The 16,869-nt window shown below is 44.2% G+C and overlaps 1 protein-coding gene across 4 annotated transcripts in view; it reads right to left on the bottom strand.

The window, feature by feature from the left end:
* LOC140197375 (major histocompatibility complex class I-related gene protein-like) overlaps window positions 1-16,869 on the bottom strand; it is a 181,769-nt gene that overhangs the window by 148,915 nt on the left and 15,985 nt on the right. For all 4 annotated transcript variants that reach the window (XM_072257330.1, XM_072257331.1, XM_072257328.1 and 1 more), the window contains one exon: window positions 2,133-2,393. In XM_072257330.1, the coding sequence (XP_072113431.1) occupies window positions 2,133-2,393 (261 nt within the window). The remainder of the gene's footprint in view (window positions 1-2,132; window positions 2,394-16,869) is intronic.

The following is a 16,869-nucleotide window of genomic DNA, read 5'->3' on the forward strand; positions in this document are numbered from 1 at the left end:
AGTAGCATCACTCAGTAGTTCCACGTCTGAGAGTAGTGTGCTTACTTGAATACCAGCCTGAAAGCTCAGCTTTTACAAACTTTGGGCTTATTGAACTCGAACATACCAAACAGATGCCTGGGAGATGCTCAGCCTTCAGAACTAATGGACTACATGCAGTCTCTTCTGGGAAATCACCATCCTTGTTTAATTTTTAAAGAACCCTTTATGCAGCCAATGTTTGATCAAGTTCACATGGCCCCCACTAATGCATGCACGGAGGACTATAGGAAGCTTGCTAAAATGCCTGATAGTCCAAACACATCCAGGCAAAGTTGCATAATTCCTCTCCTTTTCCCTGCCTCAATAAGCCTGGTCAGCAGGGCCTCCAGCACACGCACACCCCTGGCTGTGAAGCAGAAAACTCTGGGTCTATGCTTTTGCCATGCTTGCTTTGGTATGAACTCGAGTATGTGCCAACTGCCTTGCAGCTTCAACAGTGCCAGTGCACCGAGACTTCAGAGGTCTGTGAACACTGTGCGTTCCAGCTGCCAGTGTCATCTACTGTTCATTACAGACACCCTTTCAGGGCAATGGTTTAATGTGACACAGGTGCTCAAGTGAGTGTGCTACCAGCATCAACAATTGATCAGAAGGCAAAGAGTGATGAAACCTCACTGGAGGCTACCAAAGACAGCTGGATTCAGAATTTCACTTAAAGCCATGTGTTTTTATACATTTACTCTGTGACGTTTGCTTTGCTGTCCTCAGCGCTGAGGCTGTACCCTGCTCTGAGCTTCATGTCTGTGAGCATTGTGACAATTTGCCCCACTGAGTGATGATTTGAGACTGAGGCTATGAGCCTACTCCAGGCATCACACCTATGGGCTAAATTTAATTTTGAATGCTGTTGATTGCTTTATTGTTTGCATTTGTGTGTTTTCTTTCTCTATCTGCACATTAGCTATTGGTCCTTTTCCAAAATTGCGTTCTTTCTGGTTTCCTGATCTGTGACTGCCTGTAAACAGACAAATGTCAAGGTTATTTAATTTATACATTTTTTGATAATAAATATGCTTTCAATTTTGACATCTTATGGTCTTTTCCCCCCATGGTCCACTTTTCTGTCTTTTCAGATTCCTTCTTCTCCAGCCCTGTACCTTTTCCATCTATCATCTCCCAGCTTCTTACTGCACTTCACTTCCACTCTCCAACCCACCTGTCTTCATCTACAACCCTCTAAGCTTGAACTCCTTGCCCGCCTCCCACCTTCTTATTCTGGCATCTTCCCTCTCTAGTCCTGATGACGGGCCTCAGCCCAAAAGGTCAACTGTTTATTCATTTCCATAAAAGCTTCTTGGCCTGCTGAGTTCCTCCAGCATTTTGAGAGTGCTGCTGTAGATTTCCAGCATCTATAGAATCACATATTTATAACCTACTGACCTGCACGCTTTTGGGGACTTGTAGGAAAACAAGGCAGCAACGTGGTCACATGAAGAAAATGCAGACTCCACATAGGTAGCACTAGAGGGCAGCATTGAGCTTATGTAACTGGAGCTATAAACTAATAGCTGTAAAAACTATCAAACATAAGTCTGCTGTAGATTAAATGTCCACCGTGAATAAAGCATATAAAAATGGTATATTTAATAATGATTGATATTGTTCTCTCAATTACTCAATGAACCTGATAATAATTCAATGATTATCTTATTGTTAAATAAAATTTATACTACTAGATCTGAATGTTGATAGAAGTTGCGACCAACCAATAATAATTTGCCGCAGATATGAATCTTTCTCAATCTGTCCAGTTAAATACTACTTCAGTAAAGATTTGCTGAATACATAACTAAATATCACATGATAAAAAGCAACATTATGAGAAATAATCAGTTATACAACACCACTGTCAGTCAATGTCAGCTGTGGCAGAATGAATTTCACAACTTACAGTGGGAGAAACTGGTAAATCAATTACCCAAGTTTTGTTATGTCTGACCTTCAAAATACTTAGTGCACCATAGCTTGGGCATCCAACTCTGCAATTATTTCATGCCATTTCAGATTTCCAGCATCTGTGTTTTTTATTCACATGTTCATTCACATTGACCTAGAACCCCCTCCACATTCAGTCAACTGGATAGACTAACCTGTACTTTCGTTATGCTGCTGCAGCCATTCTATAGCTTGCCCCTTTATGATTCCATGGATACTATGTTCAGTCATTGTATCTTTTGCCCAGTAAGACTTGTCAAATGCAGCCGCCATCCATTTTTGTCTTGGGACTGTCATTTCCATAGTTCTGTCATAATACTGGATCTCACAACCATCCAGGGCACCGACGACACTATACTCAGGTAGATCAGCATTTCCATGATTCAGAGTGTAGTAATAGATCAGTGAGTGAGACACTAGAGGGAACAAAATAATAGAAATATGTTGGTGAGTGATGACTGGAAATAGCTTAAAATAATATATTCAGAGAATAAGATATTCCACACACATCCCAAACTCAGCTGGGTTGGTTAATTGCCCATGGTAACCTGTCCATAGTGTGGAACTGAGTGATAAAATCTGGGAATATGGAGAGAAAATGAGTTATTGTAGGATACGTGAAATAGTCAGCACGGATTTCCATGCCAATCTGCTCTGATTAAGTTACATCAGATTATGCCTAAGTAGGCAAAGTGAGACCTATCATCTTTATTCTACAATATTGATTCAATCAATTACAGTATTTCATTTTATTTAGCAATACAGCACGGGGCAGGCCCTTCCGGCCATGCTGTCCCAACAACACCTGACAAACATAATTAACCCTAAACTAATCACAGGATGACTTACAATAACCAATTAACTTACCCAATATATCTTTAGACTCTGGGAGGAAACAAGAACACTCAGGAAAACCCATACATTCCAAAGCGAGGATGTACAGACTTCTTATAGCACATACTAGAATTGAACTCCAGAACACCAGGTTGTAATACCGTTGAGCTAACACCCTCATTAATGGGGAGAGTGTTATCTGCCACCAACACTCTCCTCCACCTAGCAGAACATGTTTTTAAATCAAGACAAACTTTTTTTTTATTCTTCTCATTTTATACAAAAAATACCTGAAGCCATGGGCACCCACATGAGACCCAGCTATGCATCCCTTTTTAATAGCAACTTGGTACAGTGCTTATTGCTGGCTCTACTCCCTCTCTCTTTCTCCAGTACATCGATAACTGCATTGGTACTATATCTGTGTGGAGCTGTTTTGTCAATTTTTCTACTAACCCACTCAGTACTCAAATTCACATAGAGCATTTCTGATACATTTCCCCTCTATCCAGATCATCTCAGAAGACAAAATACCACCTAACATTTACAAACGTACTATAAACACATCAAATCCATCATCTAGCTAGACTACACCTTCTCCCACCCTGTCTGGTGTAGTGATACCATGGCTTTCTTGGTTTCTCTATCCCTAACACATCTGCTCGAAGAGATGGTTTTCCGTTCCAGAAGTGTGGCTTCCAACGGTCTGACATTAATGACTCCTCGGTGACATCTCCTCCATTTTCCCACACTTCTTGTCCTGCACCACTTCCTCACAGGCAAGCAGATTTCCTTTGATCCTCATCTTTCATCACATCAGCCCATGCATCTAGCATATCATTCTTCATCATATCCATCCATTGCTACACAACCACACCACCTGTCAAATTTCCGCCTTCTCACATCCCTGTGCTTTTCACAGGGATCACCTTCTGCATGGCCACCAACCTCATTCACCCTTCCCCACCCATTCTTCCATATTCCAGCAGTATTTTCCTTACAGCAGTAAGAAATACAACTCTTGTCCCTACAACACCTCCTTTACCGTCATCCACTGACCTAAACTGGCCTTCCTGATGAGGCAGAGAACCTCCTCCGATGTAATCTGCTGTATATTGGCGACACCAGGCACAGACTGGGCAACTACCTCACTGACCATCTGTGCTCCGTCCACAGTGGCCATCTCAAGCTCCCATTCACAAGCCATTTCATTTCTCCTTGCATTCCCACTGGGATGCATTTATCCTTGGCCTCCTGCACTGCCAGCATGGGGCTAAGGTCAAGCTACAAGATTGGAAGTTCATAAAATACCATAAGACATAGGAGCAGAATAAGACCATTTGTCCCATTGGTTCTTCTCCACCATTTCATCATAGCTGACCCATTTCCCTCCCAGTCCCAATCTCCTGTTTTCTCATTATACCCACCCATACTCTGACTAAACCAAAGCTTATCAACCTCTGCCATAAATATGCCCAATAACTTGGTCTGCACAAACGCTTATGGCAATGAATTCCACAGATTCATCAGTTCCAGAAGAATTTAGCTGATCTTCCTTTGCACCCGCTCCAATATCAGCCCATGCTTTCTTAAATAAAAGGTCCAAACCTGCTCACAATGCTCCACCTGAGGCCTCAGAGGGTGTTATAAAGCTTCAATATTACATTCTTACTTTTATCTTCTCAAAATAAATGCTAACATCACATTTGCCATCCTCACTAACGACTCAACCTGGAAATTATCCTTTGGTAATCCCTACATGAGGACCCAAAATCCTTTTTTTTAATTTTTGCTCCATTTAGAAAATAGTCAATGCTTTTATTTCTTCTCCTAATTCCCAAAACTGTATTGTATTTGCCATTTCTTTGCTCATTTTCCTAATCTGTCTAAATCTGTCTGTATCCTCTATTCTTCCCCCAAACAACCAGCATCTCCACCAGTGTTTATATCATCAGCAAATCGGGTCTCAAAACCATCAATTCTATCATCCAAACCATTGAGGTATCATATAGAAAGCAGTCTCAAAACAGACTAGACACTGGCAGCCAAGATAAACTGCTTTCCATTACTCCCACTTTTTGCCTGCTGCCAAGCAGGCAATGCTCTTTCTCTGCTAGCATCTTTCCTATAATACCATGGATTTGTTAAACAGCCTCATGTGTGGCACCTTGTCAAAGGCCTGCTGAAAAATCCAAGTACCCTTAAGGGAACTGTATTGACTTCAGTCCACCAAGTACCCCAAAACCACATCCTTAACAATCAAATTCAACACATTCCCATCCACTGACGTCAGACTAACTGAACTATAATGTTGTTTCTCCTAACACCACACACAAAATGCTGGTAAACGCAGCAGTCCAGTCAGCATCTATAGGGAGAAGTACAAATGACATTTTGGGCTGGGACCCTTCGTCAGGACTAAATGAAAGAAGAGATAGTCAGAGATTTGAAAGTGGGAGAGGGAGGGGAGATCCGAAATGATAGGAGAAGACAGGAGGGGAGGGGTGGATCTAACAGCTGGAAAGTTGATGGGCAAAAGGGATATCAGGCTGGAGAAGAGAGAGGATCATGGACAGGAAGCCTGGGGAGAAAGAAAAGGGGGGAGATGAGCCCGGAGGGTGGAGAGCAGGCAAGGAATTATAGTGAGAGGGACAGAGGTAGAAAAAAAGTGAGGGGGGGAAATTAAAAATATATTTTAAATATTAAATAAATAAATAAATAAATAAATAGAGAAATGACATAAATAAGGGGAGTGGTGTGAAGGGGAGGAGGGGCATTAACTGAAGTTAGAGAAGTCAATGTTCATGCCATCAAGTTGGAGGCTACACAGTCGGAATATAAGGTGTTGTTCCTCCAACCTGAGTGTGGCTTCTTCTTTACAGTAGAGGAGGCCATGGATAGATATATCAGAATGGGAATGGGACGTGGAATTAAAATGTGTGGCCACTGAGACATCCTGCCTTCTCTGGCACATAAACCATACGTGTTCAGCGAAACGGTCTCCCAGCCTGCATCACGTCTCGCCAGTATATAGAAGGCCGCGCCGGGAGCACCAGACGCAGTATATCAGCCCGGCAGACTCACAGGTGAAGTGTCACCTCACCTGGAAGGACTGTCTGGGGCCCTGAATGGTGATGAGGGAGGAAGTGTAAGGGCCTGTGTAGCACTTGTTCTACTTAAGGATAAATGCCGGGAGGGAGATTGGTGAGAAGGGATGGGGGGAACGAATGGACAAGGGAATCGCACAGGGAGTGATCACTGCAGAAAGCAGAAAAGTAGGGGAGGGATAGATGTGCTTGGTGGTGGGATCCTGTTGGAGGTGGCGGAAGTCACGGAGAATTATATGTTGGACCCGGAGGCTGGTGGGATGGCAGGTTAGGACAAGGGGAACCTTATTCCTAGTGGGGTAGCAGGAGGATGGAGTGAGAGCAGATGTGCGTGAAATAGGAGAGATGCGTTTGAGAGCAGAGTTGATGATGGAGGAAGGGAAGCCCCTTTCTTTAAAAAAAAAGGAGACATCTCCTTCGTCCTGGAATGAAAAGCCTCATCTGGAGAGCAGATGCGGCGGAGATGGAGGAATTGCAAGAAGGTGATGGCATTTTTGCAAGAGACAGGGTGGAAAGAGGGAAAGTCCAGGTAGCTGTGAGAGTCCGTATGCTTATAGTACACATCAGTAGATAAGCTGTCTCCAGAGATAGAGACAGAAAGATCTAGAAAGGGGAGGGAGGTGTCTGTCTCACTCTACCCCTTGCCCATTCTCTGGGTTTTTCCTCCCCCCTCCCCCTTTTCCTTCTCCCTGGGCCTCCTGTCCCATGATCCTCTCATATCCCTTTTGCCAATCACCTGTCCAGCTCTTGGCTCCACCCCTCCCCCTCCTGTCATCTCCTATCATTTTGGATCTCCCCCTCCGCCTCCCACTTTCAAATCTCTTACTAGCTCTTGTTTCTGTTAGTTCCGACGAAGGGCCTTGGCCCGAAACTTCGACTGTACCTCTTCCTAGAGATGCTGCCTGGCCTGCTGCGTTCACCAGCAACTTTGATGTGTGTATAGAAAAAAGATGATGTTTCAGCCAGAAAGCCTTCAGCAGGACTGGAGAGAAAAAGGTTTAAAAAGTGGGGGAGAGGAGACAGAAACACATGGTGATAGATAACACCTGAAGGGGGAGGGATGAAGTAAAGAGCTGGGAAGTAGATTAGTGAAAAAACAGAAGCTTTTCCAACATCTGCAGATTTTCTCTTGTTTTTACTATAGGAAGGTAGTGGAACAGACAGAAACTCTCAAGGGAGGATACTTTTGACAATTTCAAAGAATCAAAGTATATTTATTATCTAAGTATGTATACAGAATACAGCTCTGAGATTCATCCTCCCACAGCAGCCACAAAACAAAGAAACACCATGGAATTTGTTCAAAGAAAACATGATACATCCAATGAACGAATAAAAGAACTGTTTATTCAAATTGCAAAAAGTGATCGAGCAACACCTGGAATTCTCAACATCAAACTAGGAGTATTCAACTTATTAGGATAAGTCCAGTTCTGTGTTGCCAGCTGACTGCAGGGCACAGAGCCCGTCTTCACTGAGGTGCCCCCATCTGCTCTGAATGCCATGATCAAACTACCCAAAAACAGCAAAAGAGTGTAACCAGGATCCAGAAATACATGCAACATGAACCTCAAAGTCCCCCAAGATGATTCCACGAGCCTTGCTGACCAATCCTTGCATCGTGGATCCCAAGGTTCCTGTGCTTTCCTCTGACAGCAGCTAGCCAAAGGGAGGGGAAGACTGCTCAAATACAGGCAGGCAGTGTCAGACACCAACGTGCACTCTGTGCTTGTCTTTGTCAACTCCAACTTTAAGATCTGTACTTTACAGTGGTTCTGAGGGTTTTGAGGAGAAACGGCCATTATGAAGAAGAAAGGGGAGGGTGAAACAAGATCTGGAAAGAGTTAGGTGGATCTGGGTGATGGGCAGGTAGAGGTAGGTGGGGTAGGAAAGTATGAGGTAGTGACAGGCTGGAAAGTGATGTGCAAACAACAGCAAGCTGCAAATTATGAATTCTGATAAAGAAGTTGATCAGTGGCGCAAGATAAAGGAAAGATGTTAGATGGGAACAGGTTAGAAAGGAGAAAGGATCTGGGTGACAGACAAGCAGTGAGGTAATTTGGAAGGAATAGTGTTGAGAAGACCTAGGTCAAGTAGAACGGGAGAGAATAGATCACAGGATAAAGTTTGCTGGGATCTGGAAAATTCCCTGTTTCGTAACTACATAGGATTGAGTAGGACTACACCCAATCGGTGAAGTAGATTAATTAGAAAGGATGAATAAAAATAAGACAGGCGCATACGAAGTACTGTGTGAGTGAGCCAGCGTTGGAGTGGATTTGACTTAGCAAGCTTAGGCGAGGTCAGTCTTAGGCCTCTATTTTTTCATTCCATCACTGCTAGGGCACAGCTAGTGCAATGAGAATGACTCGAGGGAAGTGTTTTGTTCTGTGGATGAGATGTGCGAATTCTGGAAAACCTCCAGCCTGCCAGATAAACACATGTGCACCAGGCGCACCAAGCCACAACTCCTCACAGAAAGTGTTAAGGAACCAGAGGTGCAGCTTGGTGAACTTTGGCTCATACGGGAGACTGATGAAGTGATAAATGGGACCTAATGAGAGGTAGTCACCTCTAGCTTGAAGGAGGCACGTAATTGCGTGACTATCAGGAGGAGGAAGGGGAATGGGCAGCCAGTGTGGAGTACCTCTGTGCTGTTTCCCTCAATATTAAGTATATCACTTTGGATAAATTTCAGAAGGATGACCTACAAGGGGGAAAGTGCAGTAATTGCATCTGTAGCATTTACCATGGGCACTGGTAAAGAGTGAAGAGTGGTGATAGGAGATTCCATAGTCAGAGGAACAGAGATGAGATTCTGTGGGAGCGACAGAGACACCTAGATGGCATATTGCCTCCAAACTGTCAGGGACAGGGATGTCTCAGCTCGGGTCCTGGCATTCTGAAAGAATTGGGTGGGGGTGGGGGGGAGCAGCCAGAGGTCTTAGTACATATTCGCACTAATTGCATGGGTAGGAAAGGTGAGGAGGTCCTAAAGAGAGACTTTATTTTAGGTAAATTATTGAAAAACAGGACCTCCAAGATAGTAATCTCTGAACTGCTGAACACATACTCTGCGGTTTGAAGTATGTGTTGTTTAACTGGTACCCGTCTTTTGAGAACCCCGATGATCTGAGCCAGCCCTTGACCTTGATTACGACCATTCATAAGCCCTTCACCCCTGGGGAGAAACAGAGCATTTTGTCTAATTTGCCCTCACGTAAAGTCACATGTGGGAATTCAGAATTCTGGCGTAAGCTTGAGGAAATGGTTGAAATTCACCAGATGCACCCTAAAGATGTACACGTGTTGTTAAAAGAGAAGTGCCCAAGGAATATGTGGGACAGGATGGCCCAAGGGGTGTGGGATGGTACCAGGACAACTATGGGAATGCTAACAATAAAGAAAAATAATGCTTTTCTTAAATATGGAAGTGAGGCAGTGACTGGGGGGAGGTGAGAGTAACTGGTGAATGATAACGGCAGTGATTCAAAACGCTGATGAGGCGGCTATGGATCATGCAGAACATAAGTATTGAGCATATGAGGAGTATTCAGAGTTGGATAATCCAAGGAGGGACGACCCAGTCTTCCTGAAAATGCTGAAGGAAGGCCTGAGTTCAGCCCATCAGGAAGTTTTAGATTTAGTCATAATGGTGGGGTCGACCTACTCTGCAATAGTTTTCTGGGCCAGTGAGATAAACCGAAGAAAGTGCAAGAGAGATCGTAAAGTGGCTATAGTGGATGCAGCTGCTGTGATGTCCCAGTGGGTTTGTTTTGCTTACCGACAGCCAAGGCACGAAGCAAGAAATTGCTGGAATAGACGTGGGAGGGTAAAGAAGTTGATATGCTACAGGTGCGGCCTATTGGGACCTGGTTGGAGGCAGTGCACAAAACAGAGGAAAGAAAAACAGGTGAACTTCACAGCAGACACACAATCTCTCACCCCACTCTGACTATCAATCAGATCATAGAGCAAGTAAAGACAACTCCTAGGTCAGAAAAAGATGAGGCGGCGGGCCCCACTACCAGCGCTGGTGACCCAGGGATATACACAACAGCAACGTTAGGGGGACAGCAATGCAATATTTTAGTGGACACAGGGGCATCGGTATCAATAACAGACTTACCCTTGCCAACAACCGGACAGGCCATTTATACTAGGGAAGTAAGATGGAAAACAGAGAAGCGAGTCACAAATACTAGAAATCGGGGCAGTGCAGTTTCCAGTGTATTTCTGAGTATGCCCAAATATCCAGAGCACTATCCTTGGACTAGACATCCTAAGGGAAGCAGGAGCTGTTATAGATTCGGGAAAACGAGAAATAATATGGACAGTTCAGAGGCAGCAAACGCATACAACCAACAGAATACACAACCTGGCTAGTGTAGTCGCAGCTGCCCCAATCACCAGAGACTGGAGCCAGGATGGTGTCTATGGGTTACTTTGTCAGCAGTTCCCAGCAATGTGGGCTAGACTCAAGCAAGATTGTGGTCGAGTAAAGATAAACCCAGTTAAAATAGAGGAGGGTCTGTATATACCCCAGAAGCGGTGCCCTATAAACACTGATGCACTGACCGCTGTTCAGGGTACAGCAAAGGAACAAAAACACCAGAAAGGTGAGAGCATGAAACAGAAGGGAAATGAGTGGGCAGATGTTGTTGCGAAGAAGGCAGCAGAGGAACAAGAGGCAATTGAAATTGGAAGCGTGCAGGAAGGAACGAGAGAAGCCAATTTAGTAAAATTATATGAAGAGCTGGAAGCAGAAGAGAAGGAAAAATGGAGGAGAAAACGGGCAAAGGAGGGACCAGACGAGTGCGGGACACACGGAGAGGAAGGAGTCGCGGTGGCCCCACTATGTATTAGGCAGATACTATTGAAATTATACCATGGGACGATGCATCAGGGAAGGCAGAGCATGATCACAACCCTCCAGCAGGACTGGGGGTGGCCAGGGATGGGTGGGGATGTTGAGAAATTCTGCCGCCGTTGTATCATTTGTGCCCAGCATAACCCTGGTAAGGGCAGAAAGCTACAGCTGGCAAACCAGCCTCGGCTGCGGGGACACTGGGAAAACATCCAGATAGACTTCACAGGGTCTCTGCCAAAGAGCAGGGGGAAAAGCTACTGTCTTGTAATAATGGATCACTTCAGCTGGTGGATAAAGGCTTTCCCAACAAAGGACTGCTGCATGGATCCTAGCTCAGGAAATCCTCCCAAGGTGAGGAACCCCAGTCCAGGTGGATTCAGATCAGAGACCACATTTCACGGGGAAAGTCATGAAGGAAATGTGCTGACTGCTAGGGATTTGACAACGGTTCCATGTACCCTACCACCCCCAAGAGTTCAGGAATGGTAGAAAGGATGAACCGAACAATCAAGAATGTGTTAGTCAAAGCTATAACTAAGACAGGAAAGACATGGGTTGATGTATTACTAGGAATCCTGATGCGTGCAACCCCGAACCGCACATTGGGTCTCAGCTCCTACGAATTATTGATGGGGCGAGCAATGCAACTCCCCTATGGGGTAATTGTGGGTTGCGGGGAGCCTGGGGCTTACAGGGATAGAATGACACAATATGTGAAAGACCTTTGTAACCAACTTAAAAATGTTGAAGGACTGAGTGAAACAATAGCAGCGAATCGCTGATCAGGGAGCCAGAGGGAAAGGAGACAGTCCTTCCACAGCCCAGCGACCAAGTCAATGTGAAGGTGCTGCCAGAAAGGCCGGGGTTTTCCCCCAGGTGGATAGGACCACAGACAGTACACTTAACCAATGATACGTGTGCCTGTGTGCAGACTCGGTGAGGCAGCCAGTGGAAACACTGGACTCAGGTTAAAGCATACGACTCACCCTCCTGTTGCTCCTACAGACAGAGCGGGGGATCAAGTGTACCCAATAAACATGTAATTGCAGAAAGCCTAAGAGAGGAACACCAGCCGGCTATGCCAGACCTGACCACAGCTGAAGAAAACATACCCGGAGGAAACACAAAGGCAGAAAACGCCAAGAGCATGATGGAAAACCATGAATAGCCTGCTAAAGTGTGATGATGGTGGCATTCTGTAAAGAAGGCTAGTTACTGAAAGTAGATGATTAGTTTAATGGCATAGAATAGAAAAATATTAGAAAATAGATGGGGAGGGATATTTAAGTTAAAGCAGAGGCAGAAAGTTCCACAACTTTGGTGGCATATGGCACATGGCATCCGAAAGCAGTCACCCCCAGTCTGAGGAGCTGGGCCCTTTCAGCAGTTGGGCCAGTGATCAACTGGACAGTTCAGAAGGGGGTGCCACCGGGCACAGATCCTTGCAAACACTTACATAGAGGCCACCCCAACCCCTTCCCATGCATTGATGAGAGGGCCTGTGGGTGCTCCTGGAAGGAGAGTTTCAGTGACCAGAGAATGAAGGTGTGAAGACAAAGGAATGTGATTAAGCTGGAATCAGCCTGCAGGGAAAGTGCCGACAAATTTCTGGAACAGCCTCTCTGCTTAACATTTTGTAGGTAACGATTAGGGAATGCTAGAGTAGATATTGAGGCACACCAAAACATTGGGGGAATTTTCAAGGCAGAGCATTTTTTCTGCCCTATTTGAGTAGATCCTCCTAGGCTGGCCTTTCCTGGTACAAATTTATTTTTGTCCAGGAGGGTCAAGAGGAAACATAGAAAATAGGTTCAGGAGTAGGCCATTTGGCCCTTCGAGCCTGCACCGCCATTCAGTATGATCATGGCTGATCATCCAACTCAGAACCCTGTACCTGCATTCTCTCCATAACCCCTGATCCCTTTAGCCACAAGGGTCATATCTAACTCCATCTTAAATATAGCTAATGAACTGGCCTCAACTGTTTCTTGTGGCAGAGAATTCCACAGATTCACCACTCTCTGTGTGCAGAAGTTTTTCCTCATCTCAGTCTAAAAGGCTTCCCCTTTATCCTTAAACTGTGACTCCTCGTTCTGGACTTCCCCAACATCAGGAACAATCTTCCCACATCTAGCCTGTCCAATCCCTTTAGAATTTTATACGTTTCAATAAGATCCCCCCTCAATCTTCTAAATTCCAGCAAGTATAAGCCTAGTCGATCCAATCTTTCTTCATATGAAAGTCCTGACATCCCAGGAATCAATCTGGTGAACCTTCTTTGTACTCCCTCTATGGCAAGAATGTCTTTCCTCAGATTAGGGGAACAAAACTGCACACAATACTGAAGATAAAGAATCAAAAGCAACATTTTGCTTTTGGTTTTCTGCAGTTCAATGATATTGCAGAGAAATTGCAATTCAATAGCTCAGCGTTGTCCTTGGGTCAGTTTCTTACCTGATCCACTAAAGCAACAGGTGCATCAATAAAATCAATTGCTGCATCGCTGTAGAAGCTCTGGCCATTGGACAGAGACTGAGACACGTGCACGTGGCCATCAATACAGCACTCGATAAACTACATGCAATTCTCCGTCAAGGTTCCAGTTTTATCTGTGAAAATATGTTCAACCTGCCCTAATTCTTCAGGAGGACTGTTAAAGTAATTTTTGTGTTTAGGTCATTAACACTTAGTAAATGGCTTCAGCCACCAGTCTTCTGTTCCTTGACAATGCATTTCCTAAAAGCTGTGAATATCAGAATCCCAATCCATTTGTTACAATGCATTTTCTAAAAACTGTGAATACCAGAATACCAGTCCAGATGCTGCTGGTGAGAAGGTGTGAGGTTTGCATGCAGTTTCAAAGACAGCATATTCTATATATTGTAAATATGGATTGTCCTTCATTTTACGCACATAAAATACCAAATAAATGTATTGTGGATTCAGTTTGGAACAATGCATTCCTGAATAACAGTCCTGATGCTGCTGGCTGTGGTGGGATGGATGTAATCGAGAGGTGTGAAGTTTGTATGTAGCTTCAAAAGAAAGCATTGTCTATACTTTGTAAATATATTGTCCTTTGTGTGTGCAGCAAATAAATAACCGAGCCCCACGTTGGCAGCAGACCTTTCAACCAAACGTGTCTCCACCCGTTTGATGCCTGCTGAACCTTATTTTGTTGAATACATAATCTGCTTTGTATCTACCAGTAACTCTCTCTCCAGTGATTTCATTCACGCAATAACAGTTCAAATTGAATGTTGAACCTCCTTACCTCAGAGCTCTGGAGGGAAGTCATTAAATAGATAATATATATGGTTATGTGGAAGCTGCAGTAAGGCAAGGACATCATGAGGAAGTCGTAATCAAGCAAGCTCATTGAAGTGGGATTGCTGGAATCACATCTGCTTGCTATAAGATGAGATAGGCTTGGGTAACTGTGGCAATGTGTACTCAAGACAAATGAATGAGGCCTCTGTAGTGAGACTTCCAGAAACGTCAACCTAAAAAAGTGTCCCTTTACTCAATAGTGAGTGCCAAAGTCCAATGAGATAACAAAAGATTGTGAAATATACTCAACAAAGGCTCTATTGTCCTTACTAAACTTTAAATAACATTGCTGTTTGCCTGAAGTTTCAATTGAATCCAACATCTCTACTGTGAATAGCGTTTTATCTTGGGAGTAAGGAATTCAAACATGTATGGTTATTAATCAATATTCATAACTGATATGCCAATTCGTTACTGAAATAGCAGTTTTCGATTCATACTTCATAACAAGTGGGTGACAGCGGCCCATGCTGTTTTCCTTGGGCGCATGCAAAATAAATGGACTGCTTGAGTCCTGAGAGTATGTGTGGTCTGGACCCAGTTATTTTATTATCAGTGACTACAGTTACTTTGACAATGATGACAGAGCTTAAAGAATGTTGGTGTCAAGAGATATAGGAGGACTGTTGGAAAGTTACTTTGAATTCATAATTCTGTCAGAGATTTTCTTTCATTACAGTAGTCTACCAGAGATTCAGCTCTGACAATTCCTGCTTCTAGGTTTCCCCCGCTGTTTCCCAATGTCAAGTCAAATTCAAGTTTATTATCATCTACTATTTAAACAGTATCTGCATTTGCAGTTTGTTTACAGTTACTGTTTTATAGATTTGCTAAGTATGCCCACAAAAATGGAATGTCAGGGTTGTATGTGGTAACATGCATGTACTCTAATAATAAATTTAACTTTGAATGTGCATAAGTACATGTAAGGAGGTGCTATAAAAAACTTGCAGCGTCATAAACATAGCATTGAATATGCAGCATTTACAAGAAAAAGTTCAAAATTAACTACACATTATTTTTACAAGAATACACAATTAAAATAAAAAAAGGACTTAACAGTGCTATGTAGGTGGTGGTCTGTCTTGCCTCTCTAGTTGTCTGTCTGTCTCCTTCACATTTGCTAGCAGTACCCTGTAGCCATTTCTCCATTTTTAAAGCGTACTTCCCTCTCTGTTTGCTCAAATGCTGAGGTCAGGTATTACATAAGCTAAATATAGTTACCCTAGCCATCTGTTGTTCTCACTAATGAACTTCCGATGACCTCCTGACAGCTCACTGCATTGTCTTTAGTCAGGCAGTTCCTGTCTCATTTCTTTGAGAGGCCCCAGTTAACACAATTATTATTTGCACTGAGGTTTTGCAAGACAGATACTTCACCTATGTACTCTCACCAATAGTCCTTGAAAATACAGTACATAAGTATAAGTGTCACACAAAGGAATTGACTAACTTGGTTAGGAATAGGGATCCACTAGGAATAGGGTTCCCCTTGTCCTCACCTACCACCCCACCAGCCTCCAGGTCCAACATATTATTCTCCGTAACTTCCCCCACCTCCAACGGGATCCCACCACTAAGCACATCTTTCCCTCCCCCCCCCCTTCTCTCTGCTTTCTGCAGGGATCGCTCCCTACGCAACTCCCTTGTCCATTCGTCCCCCCCATCCCTCCCCACTGATCTCCCTCCTGGCACTTATCCTTGTAAGTGGAACAAGTGCTATACATGCCCTTACACTTCTTCCCTTACCACCATTCAGGGCCCCAGACAGTCCTTCCAGGTGAGGTGACACTTCACCTGTGAGTCCGCTGGGGTGATATACTGCGTCCAGTGCTCCCGATGTGGCCTTCTATATATTGGCGAGACCCAATGCAGACTGGGAGACCGCTTTGCTGAACACCCACGCTCTGTCCGCCAGAGAAAGCAGGATCTCCCAGTGGACACACATTTTAATTCCACATTCCATTCCCATTCTGACATGTCTATCCACGGCCTCCTCTACTGTAAAGATGAAGCCACACTCAGGTTGGAAGAACAACACCTTATATTCCATCTGGGTAGCCTCCAACCTGATGGCATGAACATTGAATTCTCTAACTTCCACTAATGCCCCACCTCCCCCTCGTACCACTTCCGTTATTTATTTTTATACACACATTCTTTCTCTTACTCTCCTTTTTCTCACTCTCCTTTTTCTCCCTCTGTCCCTCTGACTATACCACCTTCCCATCCTCTGGTTTCCCCCCCCCACTTGCCTTTCTCCCCGGACCTCCTGTCCCATGATCCACTCATATTCCTTTTGCCAATCACCCGTCCAGCTCTTGGCTCCATCCCTCCCCCTCCTGTCTTCTCCTATCATTTTGGATCTCCCCCTGTCCCTCCCACTTTCAAATCTCTTACTAACTTTTCCTTCAGTTAGTCCTGATGAAGGGTCTCGGCCTGAAACGTCGACTGTACCTCTTCCTAGAGATGCTGCCTGGCCTGCTGCGTTCACCAGTAATTTTGATGTGTGACTAACTTGGTTGTTATCAAGCTTTCGGACAGGTGTAACTTTACATTGCCCATTAATCTGACACTTTCTCATAGTGCCTTGTAATTGTAGTGTCTACCTAACAGACAAGATGACAAGATAAAAGATAGGAACAAATTTTTGCATTCTGGACCTTGGACTTCATTTTCGGCACTGTTCCATAAGGAGACTCTGTACATTCTCCTCGTGGAACACGTTGGTTTTCTCTGGGCCTTTGGGTT

Source organism: Mobula birostris, chromosome 5 (assembly GCF_030028105.1).
Source record: "Mobula birostris isolate sMobBir1 chromosome 5, sMobBir1.hap1, whole genome shotgun sequence".
NCBI classification, from domain to species: domain Eukaryota; kingdom Metazoa; phylum Chordata; class Chondrichthyes; order Myliobatiformes; family Myliobatidae; genus Mobula; species Mobula birostris.